Source organism: Ipomoea triloba, chromosome 2, assembly GCF_003576645.1.
Source record: "Ipomoea triloba cultivar NCNSP0323 chromosome 2, ASM357664v1".
Lineage (NCBI taxonomy): Eukaryota > Viridiplantae > Streptophyta > Magnoliopsida > Solanales > Convolvulaceae > Ipomoea > Ipomoea triloba.
The window spans coordinates 25,320,946-25,336,497 of NC_044917.1; the positions used below are offsets into that span (position 1 = coordinate 25,320,946).

Consider the following 15,552-nt stretch of genomic DNA (forward strand, 5'->3'; position numbering starts at 1 on the left):
CAAATCTATGTGACTTCTATTACACTTTAATCTATTTTACTATTTTGTTCTTGGATTGAATTAGCTATTGTCTTGAATTTTTTATCATGAGTGGCTAGTTTAATCTAGGGATTTGGATTGTGTGAAGATATGTTGCTAGTGTGATGATTTTATATCTTATTTTGGATATTAATGCTTGGATTGTTGGAATATCTATTCTTGTCTATTGATTGTTGTTTTGATGATATCTTGTTTGGATTTGGCCAATCTAGATGAGAGATTGAGCTCTTGACTCTTTCATGTCTTTGATTAGAGTTAGGATTGAAGCTTTGTAACAATCATAGATCTTATGGACTTCTTAAGAATAGTAGGATAGTGTGTAGCTAAAGTGTTTGATGAAATATCTCTTAGGACTTTGGTTGCTTAAAGGCACTCCTAGGTCCAAGAAGCCTTAGTACACAAAGGTGGAAGAGGACTAAGAAAACACACTCTTGAATAGCCAACATCTTTGCTTTGTTTATCCATTGCCTTAGACACACTAGGATGCAACATAGATGAACACTCTCCAATCCCTACCTCCTTACATACATTTACTCATTTTCATTTTACTTTCCTTCTCACACAACCCTTATGAACCTTTTCACTCTCGAATCATCATTCACCATGCTCAAATCTATTACATGACTCAATCACTTGAACGCGCAAACACTTAACACACCTCCACGTCCTTCCTTCGAGACCGACACTCGGGGAGTCATTGACTTTCCGTTTTAACACACACACACATCTTTTGACATTTCACTCTGAGCATTCGCGAAGCGTTGAAATGGCCGAAGTCCTTCCAATCTGATAGAGTCCTTGTTGAAATAGATTGCGCTCAAGTGGTTGATGCTCTTCACAGCAACAATTAATCATTCATCCTCTTTTGACCTTATTTAGGATTCTAAAAAACTAGCTTATGATTTTGTTGATCTTTGCTTTACTTTTGTTAAACAGTCCGCGAACATGGTTACCCACGAACTTGATAGGGGTGCCTTATTCAAGTCTGGATGTGAGAGCCGTCTCTCGGTTCTTCTTCGTTTTATTACGCGCGCTCTGAAGTTTGAACCTTGATTTGCATTAATATATTTTGTAATTTTTTTTCATATATATATATATATATATATATATATATATATATATATATATATATNTTTTTTTATATATATATATATATATATATATATATATATATATATATATATATATATATATATATATGTTCCCCACCCCGTGGATCATGGACTACCTTGCATGGTGAATCTTGGTTCAAAACACCATTTTGTTTATATTAAGCGTCAATTAGAACATCATATATTTTATAGTATTATTATCATGTATTATGTTCATAATATTTATTCTATAGGTTCATAAATATAAACCCTAATATACACAAACACTATACTAAATGTACATCATATGTATTTTCATTCACTCTATAGTACATTTATAATATTCCTTCGATATGTTCATAAAAATAAATCTTAATATACAAAAAAAAATTAATAATTTATCATGTACCTTGTTCATAATATTTTTTTCTTATATGTCCACAAACATAAACCTTAATGTACATAAACACTAAACAAAATGTATATCATATGCATTTTCATTCACTCTATAATAAGTCCATAATGTTTCTTCTATGTGTTCATAAAAACAAAATTTAATGTACATAAACATTACACTAAAGTAATAACTTTCTGTACATACATATAGATCAATTTATTCTTTTTTTAAAAAATAAAAATATTTAAATATGGATGTTATTTAAAATAAAGATCTCAATTACAGTATTTAATTATATATATTTTTATACATTAATTTTTTTTGTAAAAATGAAAAAGAGAAAAATAAATTTAAGTTCAAAAGAAAAGTATGGGAAAAATAGTCACTGCTGGAAATTATCATTTTTCCGATCTCAATCCCGGCCACTCAAAAAATTAGTCGGAAAAAGTAATTTTTTTTTTTCGTTTTTTCGACCAAAGGTTGCACTAGTCAGAAAGTGGTCGAATTTTTTATGAAGTAGTCGAAAATATGTCGGAAAAATTTTTTTCAACCATTTTTTTTGAAAGATTTTTTCAACCATTTTAAAATTTTAAAATTAATCTTTTGTTTCCGACCACCATATAAACGCATACGAATACCAGTCTTTTAGGGCACTAAAATTTTTTCAAGTGTTGCGCTATTTCTCTTCTTGCTTCTTGGTGCTGGTGACGACGGCGATTTGTTGACGATGGCGGTAGCGCGACGGGCTTCTTAATGTTGACGACGGCGACTCGACGACGGCGGCTCGACAGGTTTCTCGTTGTTGACGATGGCGACGGCGCTGCTATAGCCCCATAGCCAACAGTTACATATCCTCTCTTCTCCTCAGCCCATTCCTCAACTGTCGTCCATCCGTCTGGCACTTGTCTTTAGCAACTGGCAATTCGGCAACTACTTGCAAGTGTTCAGGTTAGAATAAATCTTCAACCTTATTCTCTTAATTAGTTAGCCCTAATTCCATAAATATAAATCCCTAATAGCCCCAATTCCCTAAATATAAATCCCTAATTCCCTAAATATAAATCCCTAATTCCCTAAATCTTCAATGTATTCTCTGTATATTGTCTGTAAATTCATTATTTCATAATCTATATGAGTTATTGGTTTAATGATTATATGTCCACTATTCCACTATCACTATATAAGTATGCTCTATATACCTACGTCCCAAAAAAATTATTTTGTGAATATTGTTGCATTCTGTGTATATTGTATGTAAATTAAGTACTCCATAATACATATGATGATTTAGTTTAATTATTAGTCTACTATTCCAGTATCAGTATGTTGTATATATACATATAGTCCCAAAAAAGAATTATTATGTGTATATAGTCTGTATTTTGTGTATATTTTGTGTATGTTTTCTCTAAATGCTGTAAAGTTTAAAAAAAAAAAGAGCATGTGAGAATTTAGCTATACAGATCATTACTATGTATGATTTCTTCTGATTGCTATCTTGACTCATTGTAACCAGGAACAGGGATTTGAAGATGCTTGGACTACCAACCCACTCATCTTCAACAACTCTTACAAGTATGAAGACTAGTATTACCTGTAGTTGGTTCTAATTAACGTCATATACTATATATCATTCACATTCATTTTTAATTGTTAATATTTTTCAGTGCTATAATCTATATTTAGTTATAGTTTGTCGAGTAAAATAAAGAGTTTTGGTGACCAAAAAAGTTATCCAAAACCATGTAACGTTATGCCAACATCAACAATTTTCAATCTTGAAATTCATATTGAACACTTATCTAAGAGCTGCATATGATTGCCTTCATCTTTCTTAGGTCTTTGCTTTCAACTATTTTTACCTTCTCTACTGCTTTACTTTGATCCTCCAATGCTTACATTTAACTTTGCTTTATTATGTATAGTATCCGTATATTCTGCATTGATGCTTCAATTTGCCTTTTCCTTGTGCTGCCACTCAACTATTTTGGGCAGGATGCAGCACACGAGCTGGCTCTTGGAGACTCATAGGAGATTTTCACCATTAAAAATTTCAAGGAAGGGTCTCAGTGGTATGATACATATATCTTTTGATATTGACAATCCACAGCATTTCAATCCTGAGTTTTCAGATGAATTAGGATGTTATCTTTTCAAATTTACAAACATTGGTACACTGTGCAAGATAACCTGCATTTGACTAAATGTCTACCATTTGTTTGAAATCTTATTTGGTTGTATCTTTTGACACAATGGCCATCATTTGATTGTATCTTAACAAACACTTGAAAGTCTGCAAACTTGCAAAATTTTCTTATTTTTCATTCTAAGGACTCGAGGACAGATTTTGCAAGCAATCAGAGTTAATTTGGTTGTCTATGGAGAAATTATTACTGTATCTTGGATGGATTTATTATAATGCGATCTATACAGTACAAACTTGCCATTATTTGAAAATTTTATTTACCTCCTGCTTCCCATCTTTTTATGTTTGCAATTGTTCTTACTTTTGTTGTCTTCAATTTTCCTTGTTAGGCTTTGGGCTCATTGCCTAGCGTTATAAGTGATTTCATTCTCTACTTGCATTCTCCTATACTTTGTAAGGATATTCAAGGCCATATCTGTTATCTATTACTGTAATTTCTTTTACACCCACAGAACACATAAGCTTTCAAGAAGTATCTGTTTCTTTCATCATTGAAGATTTGCCACTTTTTCTTAGGAATACAAATACATCACGAGAATGAGGTTGGCTTACATTAGTTCATCTGTTTCCAACCCATGTTATTTCATGGTTCTTGTTAGTGGTATCCCATGGTCTCAAGAAGAATCATACAGTGAGTTGGCAAAATTCTTTACAAGTTATTATGCATCAAGCTATTTATCTCATCAAATTGTATACTGGTCGAGTGTTGTTTAGAGACTGGTGGTAAGTATCTGATAGACCTTTTTCTGATTGTTTTTATGATTTTTTTTGGAGGTAATTCGATATCTTTTTCTTATCCTGGGAATGTCATACTTGTTATTTGGCTTAGACACACTGCTTTGTAATCAGAGAGCTTTTGAGTGGTGAGAAAGAAAGGCTTATACAATTGCCCACTGACAAGGCTCTTATTAAAGATCATTTTTTCCACCCACTAGTTGAAAAATATGATGCGGTATGTGTGTGTTCCATGGTTCCTCCCCTGCTTCAGATGAATTTTGATGTCCATTCTTTGCTGATCATGCAAAGGCTCATTTGAAGATCTCTGAACTTGGGTAAGGATCTCTATGGATTATTTGTTTCACGAGGCAGTTGTTTCATTGCAAGTCTCTCACTTAATGTATTTGTGGTTTCTTTTATCTGATAGAGAGCCAACATGACGAGTTAGAGGCAGACTTTATGGATTTTATACTATGAAATAATGAGCTTGGTGGCTAAATGCACTTCAATAAATATTTTGTATTATAAGTTTTTGGTGTAATATTTGTATTTGCATAAAATGTGAGGTTCATTATGCTATAAGCATGCATATGTCTATTACTTTTGTTTTATATGTTTTTCTAATTTGTCAGCAGCTGCTGCATTGGCTAATGAAGCTAGGTTGTAGGCCATAAAAAAAAATAATTTTTTTATTTACTAAATTACTTTCCGATAACCAAGTGGTCGGAAATTCTCACCGCTATAATTTTTAACTAAATAACTTTCCGACCACTTGGTGGTTGGAAAATGTGCAACATCACTCTCCAGCCTACGACCAGTTGTTTCGACGACTTTAATAAAGTCGACGGTATTTCCGACCACCACATCAAGTAGTCAGAAATACCGATGATGATTTTTCCGAATCCTAAAGTAGTCGGAAAAGTGGCCAGGACAAGGATTTTCGATCAGATTTTGGCATTTTCCGACCACTTTTGGGGTGGTTGGAAAATGGTTGATTTCCAACTGTAAGTATTGTGTTGAGTACATATATATAGCAACATGTATGCACACTGTCACTGATAAGCACCAAGAATAGCTCATTTTAGGGGTCATTTAAGGGCTAGTATTGTATAGTTTATTACCCATTTCATAAGAATATCCTGCATTTAGACTCTAATGTGACCAAAACTTCTAACTAGAGTGTGGAAGATGCTTTTTAGGTATCCTACAGCTAAAAGGAGGACTCAAGGCCGAAAAATGAGCAGAAAATGAAGAAACCGTGAAGCAGGAGCCTCCCACGCAGCCTCACACGCGTTTGGAGGGGCGTGGAAACATTCCAGAAACTCCCCACACCCTCCACCACGCGTGTGGAAGATCGCGGAGAAAATTCTTCCGGGCTCGACGTGTCGAGACCCCTGTGACAGCCCTAAAAATCTGCTGCGCGGAAATTGTCTATCTTGCTCCTATTTTGTTCCCCCTATATAAGGCTCCTTATTTCAGACTTTTGGAGATGAGGAGGCACCCCATAATTTAGATCTTAGTTTTCTTTTCCAAATTCTTCCCCTTTGGGGAGGAATTCCAATACTCCTCCTTAGATTAGATTTAGATTAGTGTAGATGATGAAGTTGTAGATCCAAGAACTCCTTAGGTAATACTCTTTTCTTTTAATATTAAAGTTTGAATCTTTACTTTCTTGCTTTGTTTATATTGCTTCTATTTATGTTTATTATGTTACAGTAGAGTAGTTGGGTGTGTGTGCCCTTGTTGATCTATGGATTGATGCTTATATTTTATCTTATGATCTTGGTATTGTGGGAGTATGATTGATGTTTTGTATGGATGATGTTGTTCAATCTTTGCTTCTATTTCCGGCCGGGGTAGTTAGTAAATCGAGTGGAAGTGAGAGTGTGCGCGATAGCGGCCTCTCACGAGCCCAACTNAGAGTGTGCGCGATAGCGGCCTCTCACGAGCCCAACTCATCTATATCTCCGCTCTTAATCCGAAAGGATGAGATCCGAGAGGAGTGGTAAGCTAGGTGTTCGATAAAATGCCTCAACCGAATGAGGATTGAGAGTTTGAGTGTGACGCCACTCAATACTAATATCGTGACTCCCTAGATCAATCCCGAAACCCAATTCCAAGCTACCTACGATAATCAATCCTTTGGCTTAACTTTGGCATGCACCCCTTTCTTTTACCTTTTGTATTTTCTATCCCTTTTTACTTTCAAACCACCCATGAACAAAACCTTCCCCTTTGATTCTTGTAACTCTTACCTTTCAACCTCATAAATGCCACACAAATTCGGTTCCCATTCGCCATCCTTGAGAGACACGACACTCGGGGAGTCTTGACTCTTCGTTTTACCACTTCACCTTCATTCCCACTATACACACAACATCAAAATGGCGCCGTTGCCGGGGATGACAAACGGTTCTTGAATTGTGTTGACATCTTTGAAGTAGATTTGTAAGAGTTCTTGAATTTCTTTCTTTTTGTTTATATTGTTTTCTTACTTTTTGTTACTTGTTTGAGAAGTGAGCTTATTTGCATCGTATATCTTGTGTGCTCACTTGCAACTACTTTTAGTTGCAAAGATTTGTTGTTGGCTAAGCTTTGTGCAGGGAATTTTCTCTATCAATTCATTTGTAAGCTTGCCAATGTGTGCTCAAATGAATTCCCATGGTTACCCACACCATGGAGGACCATCTTATGCAAATACTCCACCCCAACCATATCCCTATTACCCCCATTCCACCTATACTTACCCTCCACCCACATACCACTACCCACCTCCATACCCTTACCCATTTCCACATCACCAGTTACCACCTCCATATCCCTATCCATTTCATACACCCAATCATCACCCATATCCATATGAAACACCACCGCCACCTTTCCAAGAAAATTACCCTTCACAATCACTCAATTTTCAAGAAATTGACTCATTAAGCTCCAAAGAAATATCCCAAAATATAGAGGGTAAGCTTGCACAAATGATGAGAACAATTGACCCAAGCTATACTCCCGAGTCAAATTTATTCCCCAATTCCCACCTAAACACATACTACCCACCTCCATCACAAATTCATCTAGAAAACAATACTACCCATTTCTTTGAAACATCATCTTCTTTCCCATATAATACCCATACAAATCCTTGTGATTATATCCCACCGGCCACCGATGAAATTGAAATCCTAAAAGCAAAAATAGAAGAATTCACGAGGATGGCCAAGGAGGATACGGCTAAACTAAAAGCCGAAATCAAGAGCGAACTAAAGGACTATCTCGCTACCCTCCATGAGGAAGGACTTCCATTAGAAGAAGTTGAAACGAAGATGCTATCTATGATGGAGGAGCTCATGAAAATGAATGAGTCCCGAGCTAACTCCACCATCATAGATGACATCCCCACTTTGGAAGCCCATCCAAGGATTGTACAAGAGGTCGAAAACGCGCAAAATGCTAGGGAAGAGTAGAGTTTTGAAGAAAGGGAGGATTGTTATGCCCCGGTGCTTGAAGAAGTTTCAATTTTCGAATTGGAAGATCAAAAGGAGGTAGAGATGGAGAGTGAGGATGAGGACATTGAGCTAGTGTAGGAAGATGAAGAGCCAAAATGTGGTAAAATTTCTAATCCTTCTTGCATTAATATTCTTGAAAATCCTTGTGCTCTTTTTGATAACACCCTTGACACTTGTGTGGATGACTCCCCTTGCATTAATATTTCCACTACATGTGATTATGATTGCTTTAAATTTCGGGAGGATGATTCCATGAAAAATTTTGATATATTGATTAATGATTGTAAGGATTCTCTTTTGTTTAAATATGAATATGATTGCTTTAACTTTTTAGAAGATGAATCCTTTGTCTTGGGTGAAAGTGAGTTGATGAGTGAGGGGGATGATGCTTCGTTCTACTCTTGTGAGAGTGAGAGTAATTTTTGGGAAGATGAGAGAAGGGAAGGAGAGGAAGGGATGATAGAAAATGATGAGATTCTCACATTTGATCTTATAGAAGAAGTTGAGTGGAGAGACTTAACTACATTCGAAAATGAGGAGGGGAGTGAGGAGATATGGTTTGAAACAAATGAAAAAATCTTTAGGGGTAGAAGAGATAAGGAGGAAGAGGAAATGAACACCATCCTAGAGGAGTTAAGGAGGGTGTTTGATGTTAAAATTCTTCCAACCATGCATTTTATTCTTCCTTTATTCTTGTGGGTATTCAAGGATGTTTCCCATCTTGGGACATTCCTTGAAGCGAAGGTTCACGGGACGCTTGGTAAGGTCCCAAAATTTGTGTGCTTCGAAGGATAGAGCACACCACGTCTGGCCAGGAGACGTTAAACCATGGCGCACTTGGGAGGCAGTCCCAACGTTATCCTTAGATTAGAATTTTATTTCTTGTTTACTTTCTCTTTCTTTTCGTTTATTAGTAATTTTTCTTTTTAGAATAGCCTTGCTTGAGCTAACATTGCAGGTGATTTTGGTGCTAAGCCATGACATATGAGCTAAACCGAATCAAACATGGAAGGCAAAAGCCAGGAAACGAAGAAGGTGATCAGCATTGCTGACCACACCTGCTCACACGCGTGGAGCCAGCGTGGAATCTTTCCAGAGCCGCTCCACGAGGACCACCACGCGTGTGAGTCGCGTGGACAGGTCCTGGACAGTTTTCGTGCATTATTTTCTTTTCATCTAATTTTCCTAAGTCTCCCAGGTCTGGCCGTGCCAATAATCCCAATTTTTAAGCAAAATTTTATTTTACGGCTATTATTTTGTTTCTTTTAGTTGCTTTAAGTTTATTTCTATGCACCCGTTTGAGCTAACAAATGCAGGACAAACATATCGGAGGCATAGATTTACCTTTAATTTGCCCACTGCCAAAGGCAAGGAAATGATGAGCCGACAAACTTCAAATAGATGGGCAGTAAACCGAAGATAAGGCTGTAAACGCATTGTATGGTATATCATTCTAACTGATGGATAAATACGTACAAAGATTACCCGTTGAGCCGGTCCGCCGAGTATCACTCGATCCGACAATCGCCAACTGGCTGGTCTGTCATAGTCATCAACCCGACTGGGATAAATCACTTGTGATCAACTGGTTTGCTTGTACCGATAGGCCTGGTGACAAAATACTCTCGGATCGCCCTTGGAGTCGCCCCGACAGAAACACACCCGACCGATCTACCGAAGGATGACCGGTCGGTCAACAAAGTGACGCAACCTGCAAGCCGAAATCTTGACTTACACTACAAGTAACATCAGAATCCACTTGATCCGCAGTGCGGCGCCTGACAACTTGCAGAGATGGCGGTGCTGATACCTCGAGCAACTGGTCTACACGTAGCTGTAGATCGACCGTCTGACCGAGCCAGTGGGAAGGCGCCACGTCAAGCCACCTGCAGCAGCTCATTAAATGCTCAAGACCGCCTTCAACTAGTATAAATAGGGGGTCTCCCTCCTTCACTGGAGATCCATCTTAGATTGAGTTCTACATTCACTACTCACAAGCACCTCACAACACTACCAGTCGTTTGTAATAGTTAGAACACCTGTAACGATCGCTTCGCGTGATCCACTTAATATTTCAATCCATTCAACAGATTACCATTCGCCATTGCAACTCGTAGCCTTGGACCGCTCAGTTGTCGCCCGTAGACCGACCGACCGATTGACTCGCCGAGCGCCCCTTTTTCTCCATCCACTTGCAACATACGTATTCGTAGCGTAACCATAATCCCAGGACGATTTACGCTATCATTGGCGCCGTCTGTGGGGACCGAAGCGAGACACTCTGTCTGTCCCGTTAACTTTTTCACCTTGCTTGTTTGAGATGGCAACCAGTAGGAGGAGTCGGAGTCAGGGATACATGCAGAGGGAAGGCTCGACCCGTCAGGTTGGACACCACCCCGTTGGACCGTTCGAGGGGCTTGATGAACGAGCTCACCTCCAACCACGCAAGACATGATACACAAACCACCCAACCAGTCGGTCAGAATCCCGACCAGCAAGCTGGACACACAAATTTCCACCCCGCCATTTCACTACCAATGAATGGCACAACCACCTCAAATCTTCATATGCCAATGGCATACGCTATGCTACCCTCAACAGGTCAGATGCCGCCCCCAACACCAGGAGCACTTGGAGGTAACCCCGTTCAAGGAACGCCACCGCAAGGATTTGCTCACATGTATCAACCGTGGCCTGGGACTCCGGGGTATTATGTCGTGGCGCCAACCCCCCAAGTGATGGTAACCCCTCAAATTCCTGTTGTAGAACAACAGCAACCGGTAGCTCAACCTTCCCAAAGGCAATCACATCCGCAATCCCGAGAGCATGACCCAGAGGAGATTCAATCAGCAGATCGGTCAAGGAGATCCGACCGGGAAGAATGTCGAGATCATAGTCAACCTAACGCTGCTCAACGTAGGAGTGCCTTCGATCGCATTCAGAAGAGTGCTAGATCTCGATTGGGGGCTCCGGATGACCATGACTGACCGAGAGAAGCACTGGGACCGCGTCGCGGTCCAGAGGGGAAGGCAGGATAGGACGACTAGCCGGTCGGGTGGGTGACCGACCGGACAGGAGGGAACGACGTCCAAGCAGGGAAGATAGTCCTTACCGTCAGTTGGCCAGACTGCAGGAGAAAATGGACCAGTTGCAACGTGAGCTACGTGAGAAGAACAAAGAGGGAGAGCCATCCAGTTCGTTGATTGACACCCCCTTCACTGACGATGTCATGAGCACACATTACCCACAGGACTTGAGGATCCCACTGGTCCGAACTTACAATGGACGATCTGACCCACAGGATCACATCAACATGTATTATGGCAGCATGCTGATGTTAGGAGTATGCGATGTCGTCATATGCAGAGCTTTCTTCGCCACCCTGGTAGGTAGAGCAGCCGAGTGGTTCAGAAGCTTGGAGCCTCGTTCGATCGCGAATTTCAGCCAACTGGCTGACAAGTTCGTAAGACGTTTTGCAGCTAGAAAGTCAAGGAAGAAGCCTTACACCTATCTGAACAAGGTAAAACAGGACGTAGGGGAAGCCTTGTCAACTTACCTGTCCAGATGGGAGCGAGAAGTAGACTAGGTTGAACCAATGGAAGATCAGGTAGCGGTTCATGCATTCCTCTCGTCGCTCCGATCCGGGGCACTTTACTATGACCTCATTGTCAAGCCCCCAAAGACATATGAAGAGGCGATCACTTGGGCCAGACACCATGCAGACGCCACCGAGGCCAACACAGCGAAGAGACGAGAGGAGCAGCCGGTCAGTCGGGACAAAGGTCACGACCAAAGAAAAGATTGACCACGATTTAGGCAGCGTGGCCGGACGGGGGATGGACCGCGATTCACTCCACTAAACAAGCCACTGGTAGAAGTTTTGCAATTCGCCGAGCAGTGTAATCTGGTGCACCCACCCGAGCCGGTACCCGAAGGAGCAAATAGAAGCAAGTATTGTGCCTTCCACAAGGTCAGAGGGCATGATACAACGGAATGCATAGCCTTGCGACTGATCATTGAGCAACTCATTCAGAGTGGAGAGTTGGAGCAGTTCGTGAGGAAAGACGGCCAAGATAAGGGTAAGGCCAAGAAAAACGTCTGGAGAAGAAATCAGAAGGAACAATCGAAGGCACCCAGCCCACCCGAGTCGCACGATGATAAGGCAACTGGAAAAAAGCCGGTGATTCATGTAATCTACGGAGGACCGGAGGGAAGAGACTCTTCCCGCCAGAGGAAACAATGGGTAAGGAACCTGTACATAGGATCGATGTAGTCAGAACCGCGAGAGAAGAAGAAGCGCACGGAGCCGATATTCTTCACTGATGATGATCTTCCCATCCATGGAGAAACCCAGAGCGACTCGCTCGTCATCACGATGGACATCAATGGGACGGATGTGCAACGGGAGATTCACACGTTTTCACACGGGGAGCTCGGTAAACATCTTATACTTCGATGTGTTCACACGTTTAGGTCTATCGACCGAAAAGTTGGCCCCCTTGAGGACCCCATTGCCTGGCTTCACCGGCGATTCCATAGAAGCGGAAGGAATCATCAGTTTAAACGTCGAGATGGGCACCCACCCGAATGTTCTAAAGACTACCATGGACTTTGTGGTGGTCAAGCTGAAATGCATACACAATGCGATACTCGGTCAACCTGGCATCACCCAAGTGGCCGCCGTCATATCGATGAGCCACTTGTGCGTGAAATTCCACACACCCAATGGGATCGGGGTGCTTCGGGGAGACCAGCGAGTTGCACGACAGTGTTACGCACAAGCAGTCAAGCAATCGGATCGTGAGGACGCTAGAATCCACACCATATCGCAACAGGTAGATTATGGAGAACTCAAGGAGAAGCCGCAACCAGCTTCAGAAATGGAAGAGATCATACTGGACCCCAATCAACCGGAGCGAACGGTTAGGATCGGTCGGGGTCTCCCGGTCGGTCTATGAGAAGAAATCGTTAGTGTTCTGCATAAGTTCAAGAGCATCTTCGCCTGGGGACCAGAGGACATGCCCGGGGTCGATCGGTCTGTCATATGCCACCGCCTATCCATTCAACCGGGATTCAAGCCGGTCAAGCAAAAGAAAAGGCACCTGTCAAGCGAGAGGCGAAAGTTTGTGAAGAAGGAGACCGCCACCCTCCTAGCGGTAGGTCACATCCGGGAGGTCCTGTACCCGGAGTGGTTGGCAAACGTGGTCCTTGCGCCAAAACCACCCATATGGAGGATGTGTGTAGATTACACCGATCTAAACAAAGCCTGCCCAAAGGACCCTTACCCATTGCCAAATCCCGACCAGATGGTTGATGAGACTGCCGGGTGTGAGCTGCTGAGCTTCATGGATGCATTCAAAGGATACCATCAAATTTTCATGTGCAAAGAAGACGAAGAGAAGACCGCCTTGATCACCCCTGATGGGGTGTTTTGCTACATGGTGATGGTATTCGGTCTACGGAACTCTGGAGCCACATATCAACGGATGGTGAACAAGTTGTTCAAGGGCCTGCTTGGGTCGACAATGGAAGCATACGTCGACGACATGCTGGTCAAAAGTCGCTCGAAGGAAACACACCCAACCGACCTGGCCAAAGCATTCAAAGTGATGGAAACATTCAACCTGCTTTTAAATCCGAGTAAGTGTGCCTTCGCTGTCCAAACAGGGAAGTTCTTGGGATTTATGATGACGGGTCGGGGAATCGAACCGAACCCTGAGAAGGTCAGAGAAATCATGGAGATGCAGCCCCCCAGTCAGTCAAAGACGTCCAGCGACTGACCGGTCGACTCGCTGCACTCAGTCGTTTCTTGTCTAAATCGGCTGAGAAGTCCCTACCATTCTTTCAAATATTGAAGAAGTCCAATGGTTTCGAATGGAAATCTGCATGTTAATCAGCCTTTGAAGAATTGAAAACTTACCTGAGCTCCTCACCAGTCCTTTCCAAACCAGAGAAGGAAGAAACCTTGTACGTTTACTTAGCCGTGTCGGACCGAGCGGTCAGTTCGGTGCTTGTTCGGGAGGAAGCGAAAGGGGTCCAGAAACCGATCTACTACGTCAGCAAAGCCTTGCAAGGACCGGAATTGCGCTACACAAAATTCGAGAAGACTGCATTTGCACTCTGGTGACTGCTCGGAAGCTCGCGACATATTTTCAAGCTCATCCAGTTGTAGTTTTGACCGACCAACCGCTTGGGACGATCCTCAGAAACCCAACATCCTCGGGGCGACTGATAAAATGGGCCATGATGTTAACCCAATTTGCCATTGAGTACAAGCCACGCCCGACCATCAAGGGACAAGCATTAGCCGACTTCATCGTCGAATGCACTGCAAGGGACCTGGAGCCTGACCGACCGACTGCCCTAGAAGAACCCTGGTGGGAAGCCTCCACTGACGGATCGTCCAGCAAGAAAGGGTGTGGGGGAGGAATCGTGCTTACATCTCCTGAAGGCTTCAAAGTGTATCAAGCTCTAATCTTCAAATTCCGACTCACCAATAACGAAGCGGAATACGAGGTACTCATAGGCGGTCTACGGCTGGCCAAGCAGATGAAGGCCGACCGACTGCGATTACGGTCAGACTCCCGATTGATAATTGGACAGCTCTCTAATACGATCGAAGCAAAGGAAGACCGGATGATACGATACAAAGACATCGCACTTGAGTGGTTGCAGCAGTTTGACAAATATGAGATGATTCAAGTACCAAGGGCGGAAAACACAGATGCCGACATGCTATCCAAATTGACCCAGGAAGCTCCCGAATACGTGTCAAAGATTGCTCGGGTCGAAGAAATTGTAACGCCTAGCATCGACATCATCGAGGTTCGACCGGTCGAGATAAGCGAGCCTGACTGGATGTACTATCTGAAAGGATACATAACCGATGGCACCCTACCGGACGATCCTGCACGAGCAAAGAAAGTCATATTGCGGGCACCCCGATTCCAGTTGATCGACGGTAAGCTCTACAAACGATCGTATGGCGGACCACTCCTGAGGTGTTTGACCAGCGATGAGGCTAAGATTGTGATTGAAGAAGTTCATGACGGAATCTGCTCGGCCCACCAAGGACCAAGGACGCTAGCGCAAAAGATTGTCTTGTTAGGTTACTACTGGCCCTCTATGAATTTGGATTGTGAGCAGTACGTGCGGCGATCCGCTATATGCCAAGAATTCCACAAGTTTCCCAGTCGACCAGCGACCTACTACCAGCCGGTCAGCGAGGTAATTCCATTCGCAAGATGGGGAGTAGACTTGATTGGTGCATTCCCAATGACGGCCGGTCAAAAAAGTACGTGATAGTGGCCATTGATTACTTCACCAAGTGGGTCGAAGCCGAAGCGTTAGCGACCATTACCTCCCAATAATGTCAGAAGTTCTTATGGCACAATGTGATCACTCGCTTTGGCGTACCCGTCCACCTAACCACAGACAATGGGACACAATTTGACAGTCAACCGTTCAGAAACTTCATGGCTCACTTGGGCATCAGACACACCCGGGCGGCCGTAGCATATCCACAAGCCAATGGACAAGTGGAGAATGCTAACCGAACGATTCTAGACGGGCTGAAGAAGAAGCTGCAAAGTGCTG

The 15,552-nt window shown here is 42.2% G+C and overlaps 1 protein-coding gene and 1 long non-coding RNA gene across 7 annotated transcripts; both read left to right on the top strand.

Annotated features, from left to right (window-relative positions):
- Positions 1-2,191: 2,191 nt before the first annotated feature.
- On the top strand, positions 2,192-6,128 carry LOC116010007. Of its 6 annotated transcripts, none has more exons than XR_004096872.1 (5): positions 2,192-2,475; positions 3,044-3,102; positions 3,523-4,456; positions 4,563-4,785; positions 5,650-6,128. It is a non-coding gene; the product is annotated as an uncharacterized LOC116010007 (long non-coding RNA). The 6 variants fall into 6 exon arrangements; XR_004096873.1 differs by having other exon boundaries at positions 3,523-4,126; positions 4,250-4,785; XR_004096871.1 differs by having other exon boundaries at positions 3,523-3,599; positions 4,063-4,785.
- An 8,071-nt stretch (positions 6,129-14,199) lies between these two features.
- LOC116010971 lies at positions 14,200-15,258 on the top strand. Its single transcript, XM_031250463.1, has one exon. The coding sequence runs from the start codon at positions 14,200-14,202 to the stop codon at positions 15,256-15,258; it is 1,059 nt and encodes a 352-aa protein (XP_031106323.1).
- The last annotated feature ends 294 nt before the right edge of the window (positions 15,259-15,552 follow it).

Coding starts and splice junctions, on each gene's coding strand:
- LOC116010971 (XM_031250463.1), top strand. CDS start 14,200: ATGATGTTAACCCAATTTGCCATTGAGTACAAGCCACGCCCGACCATC.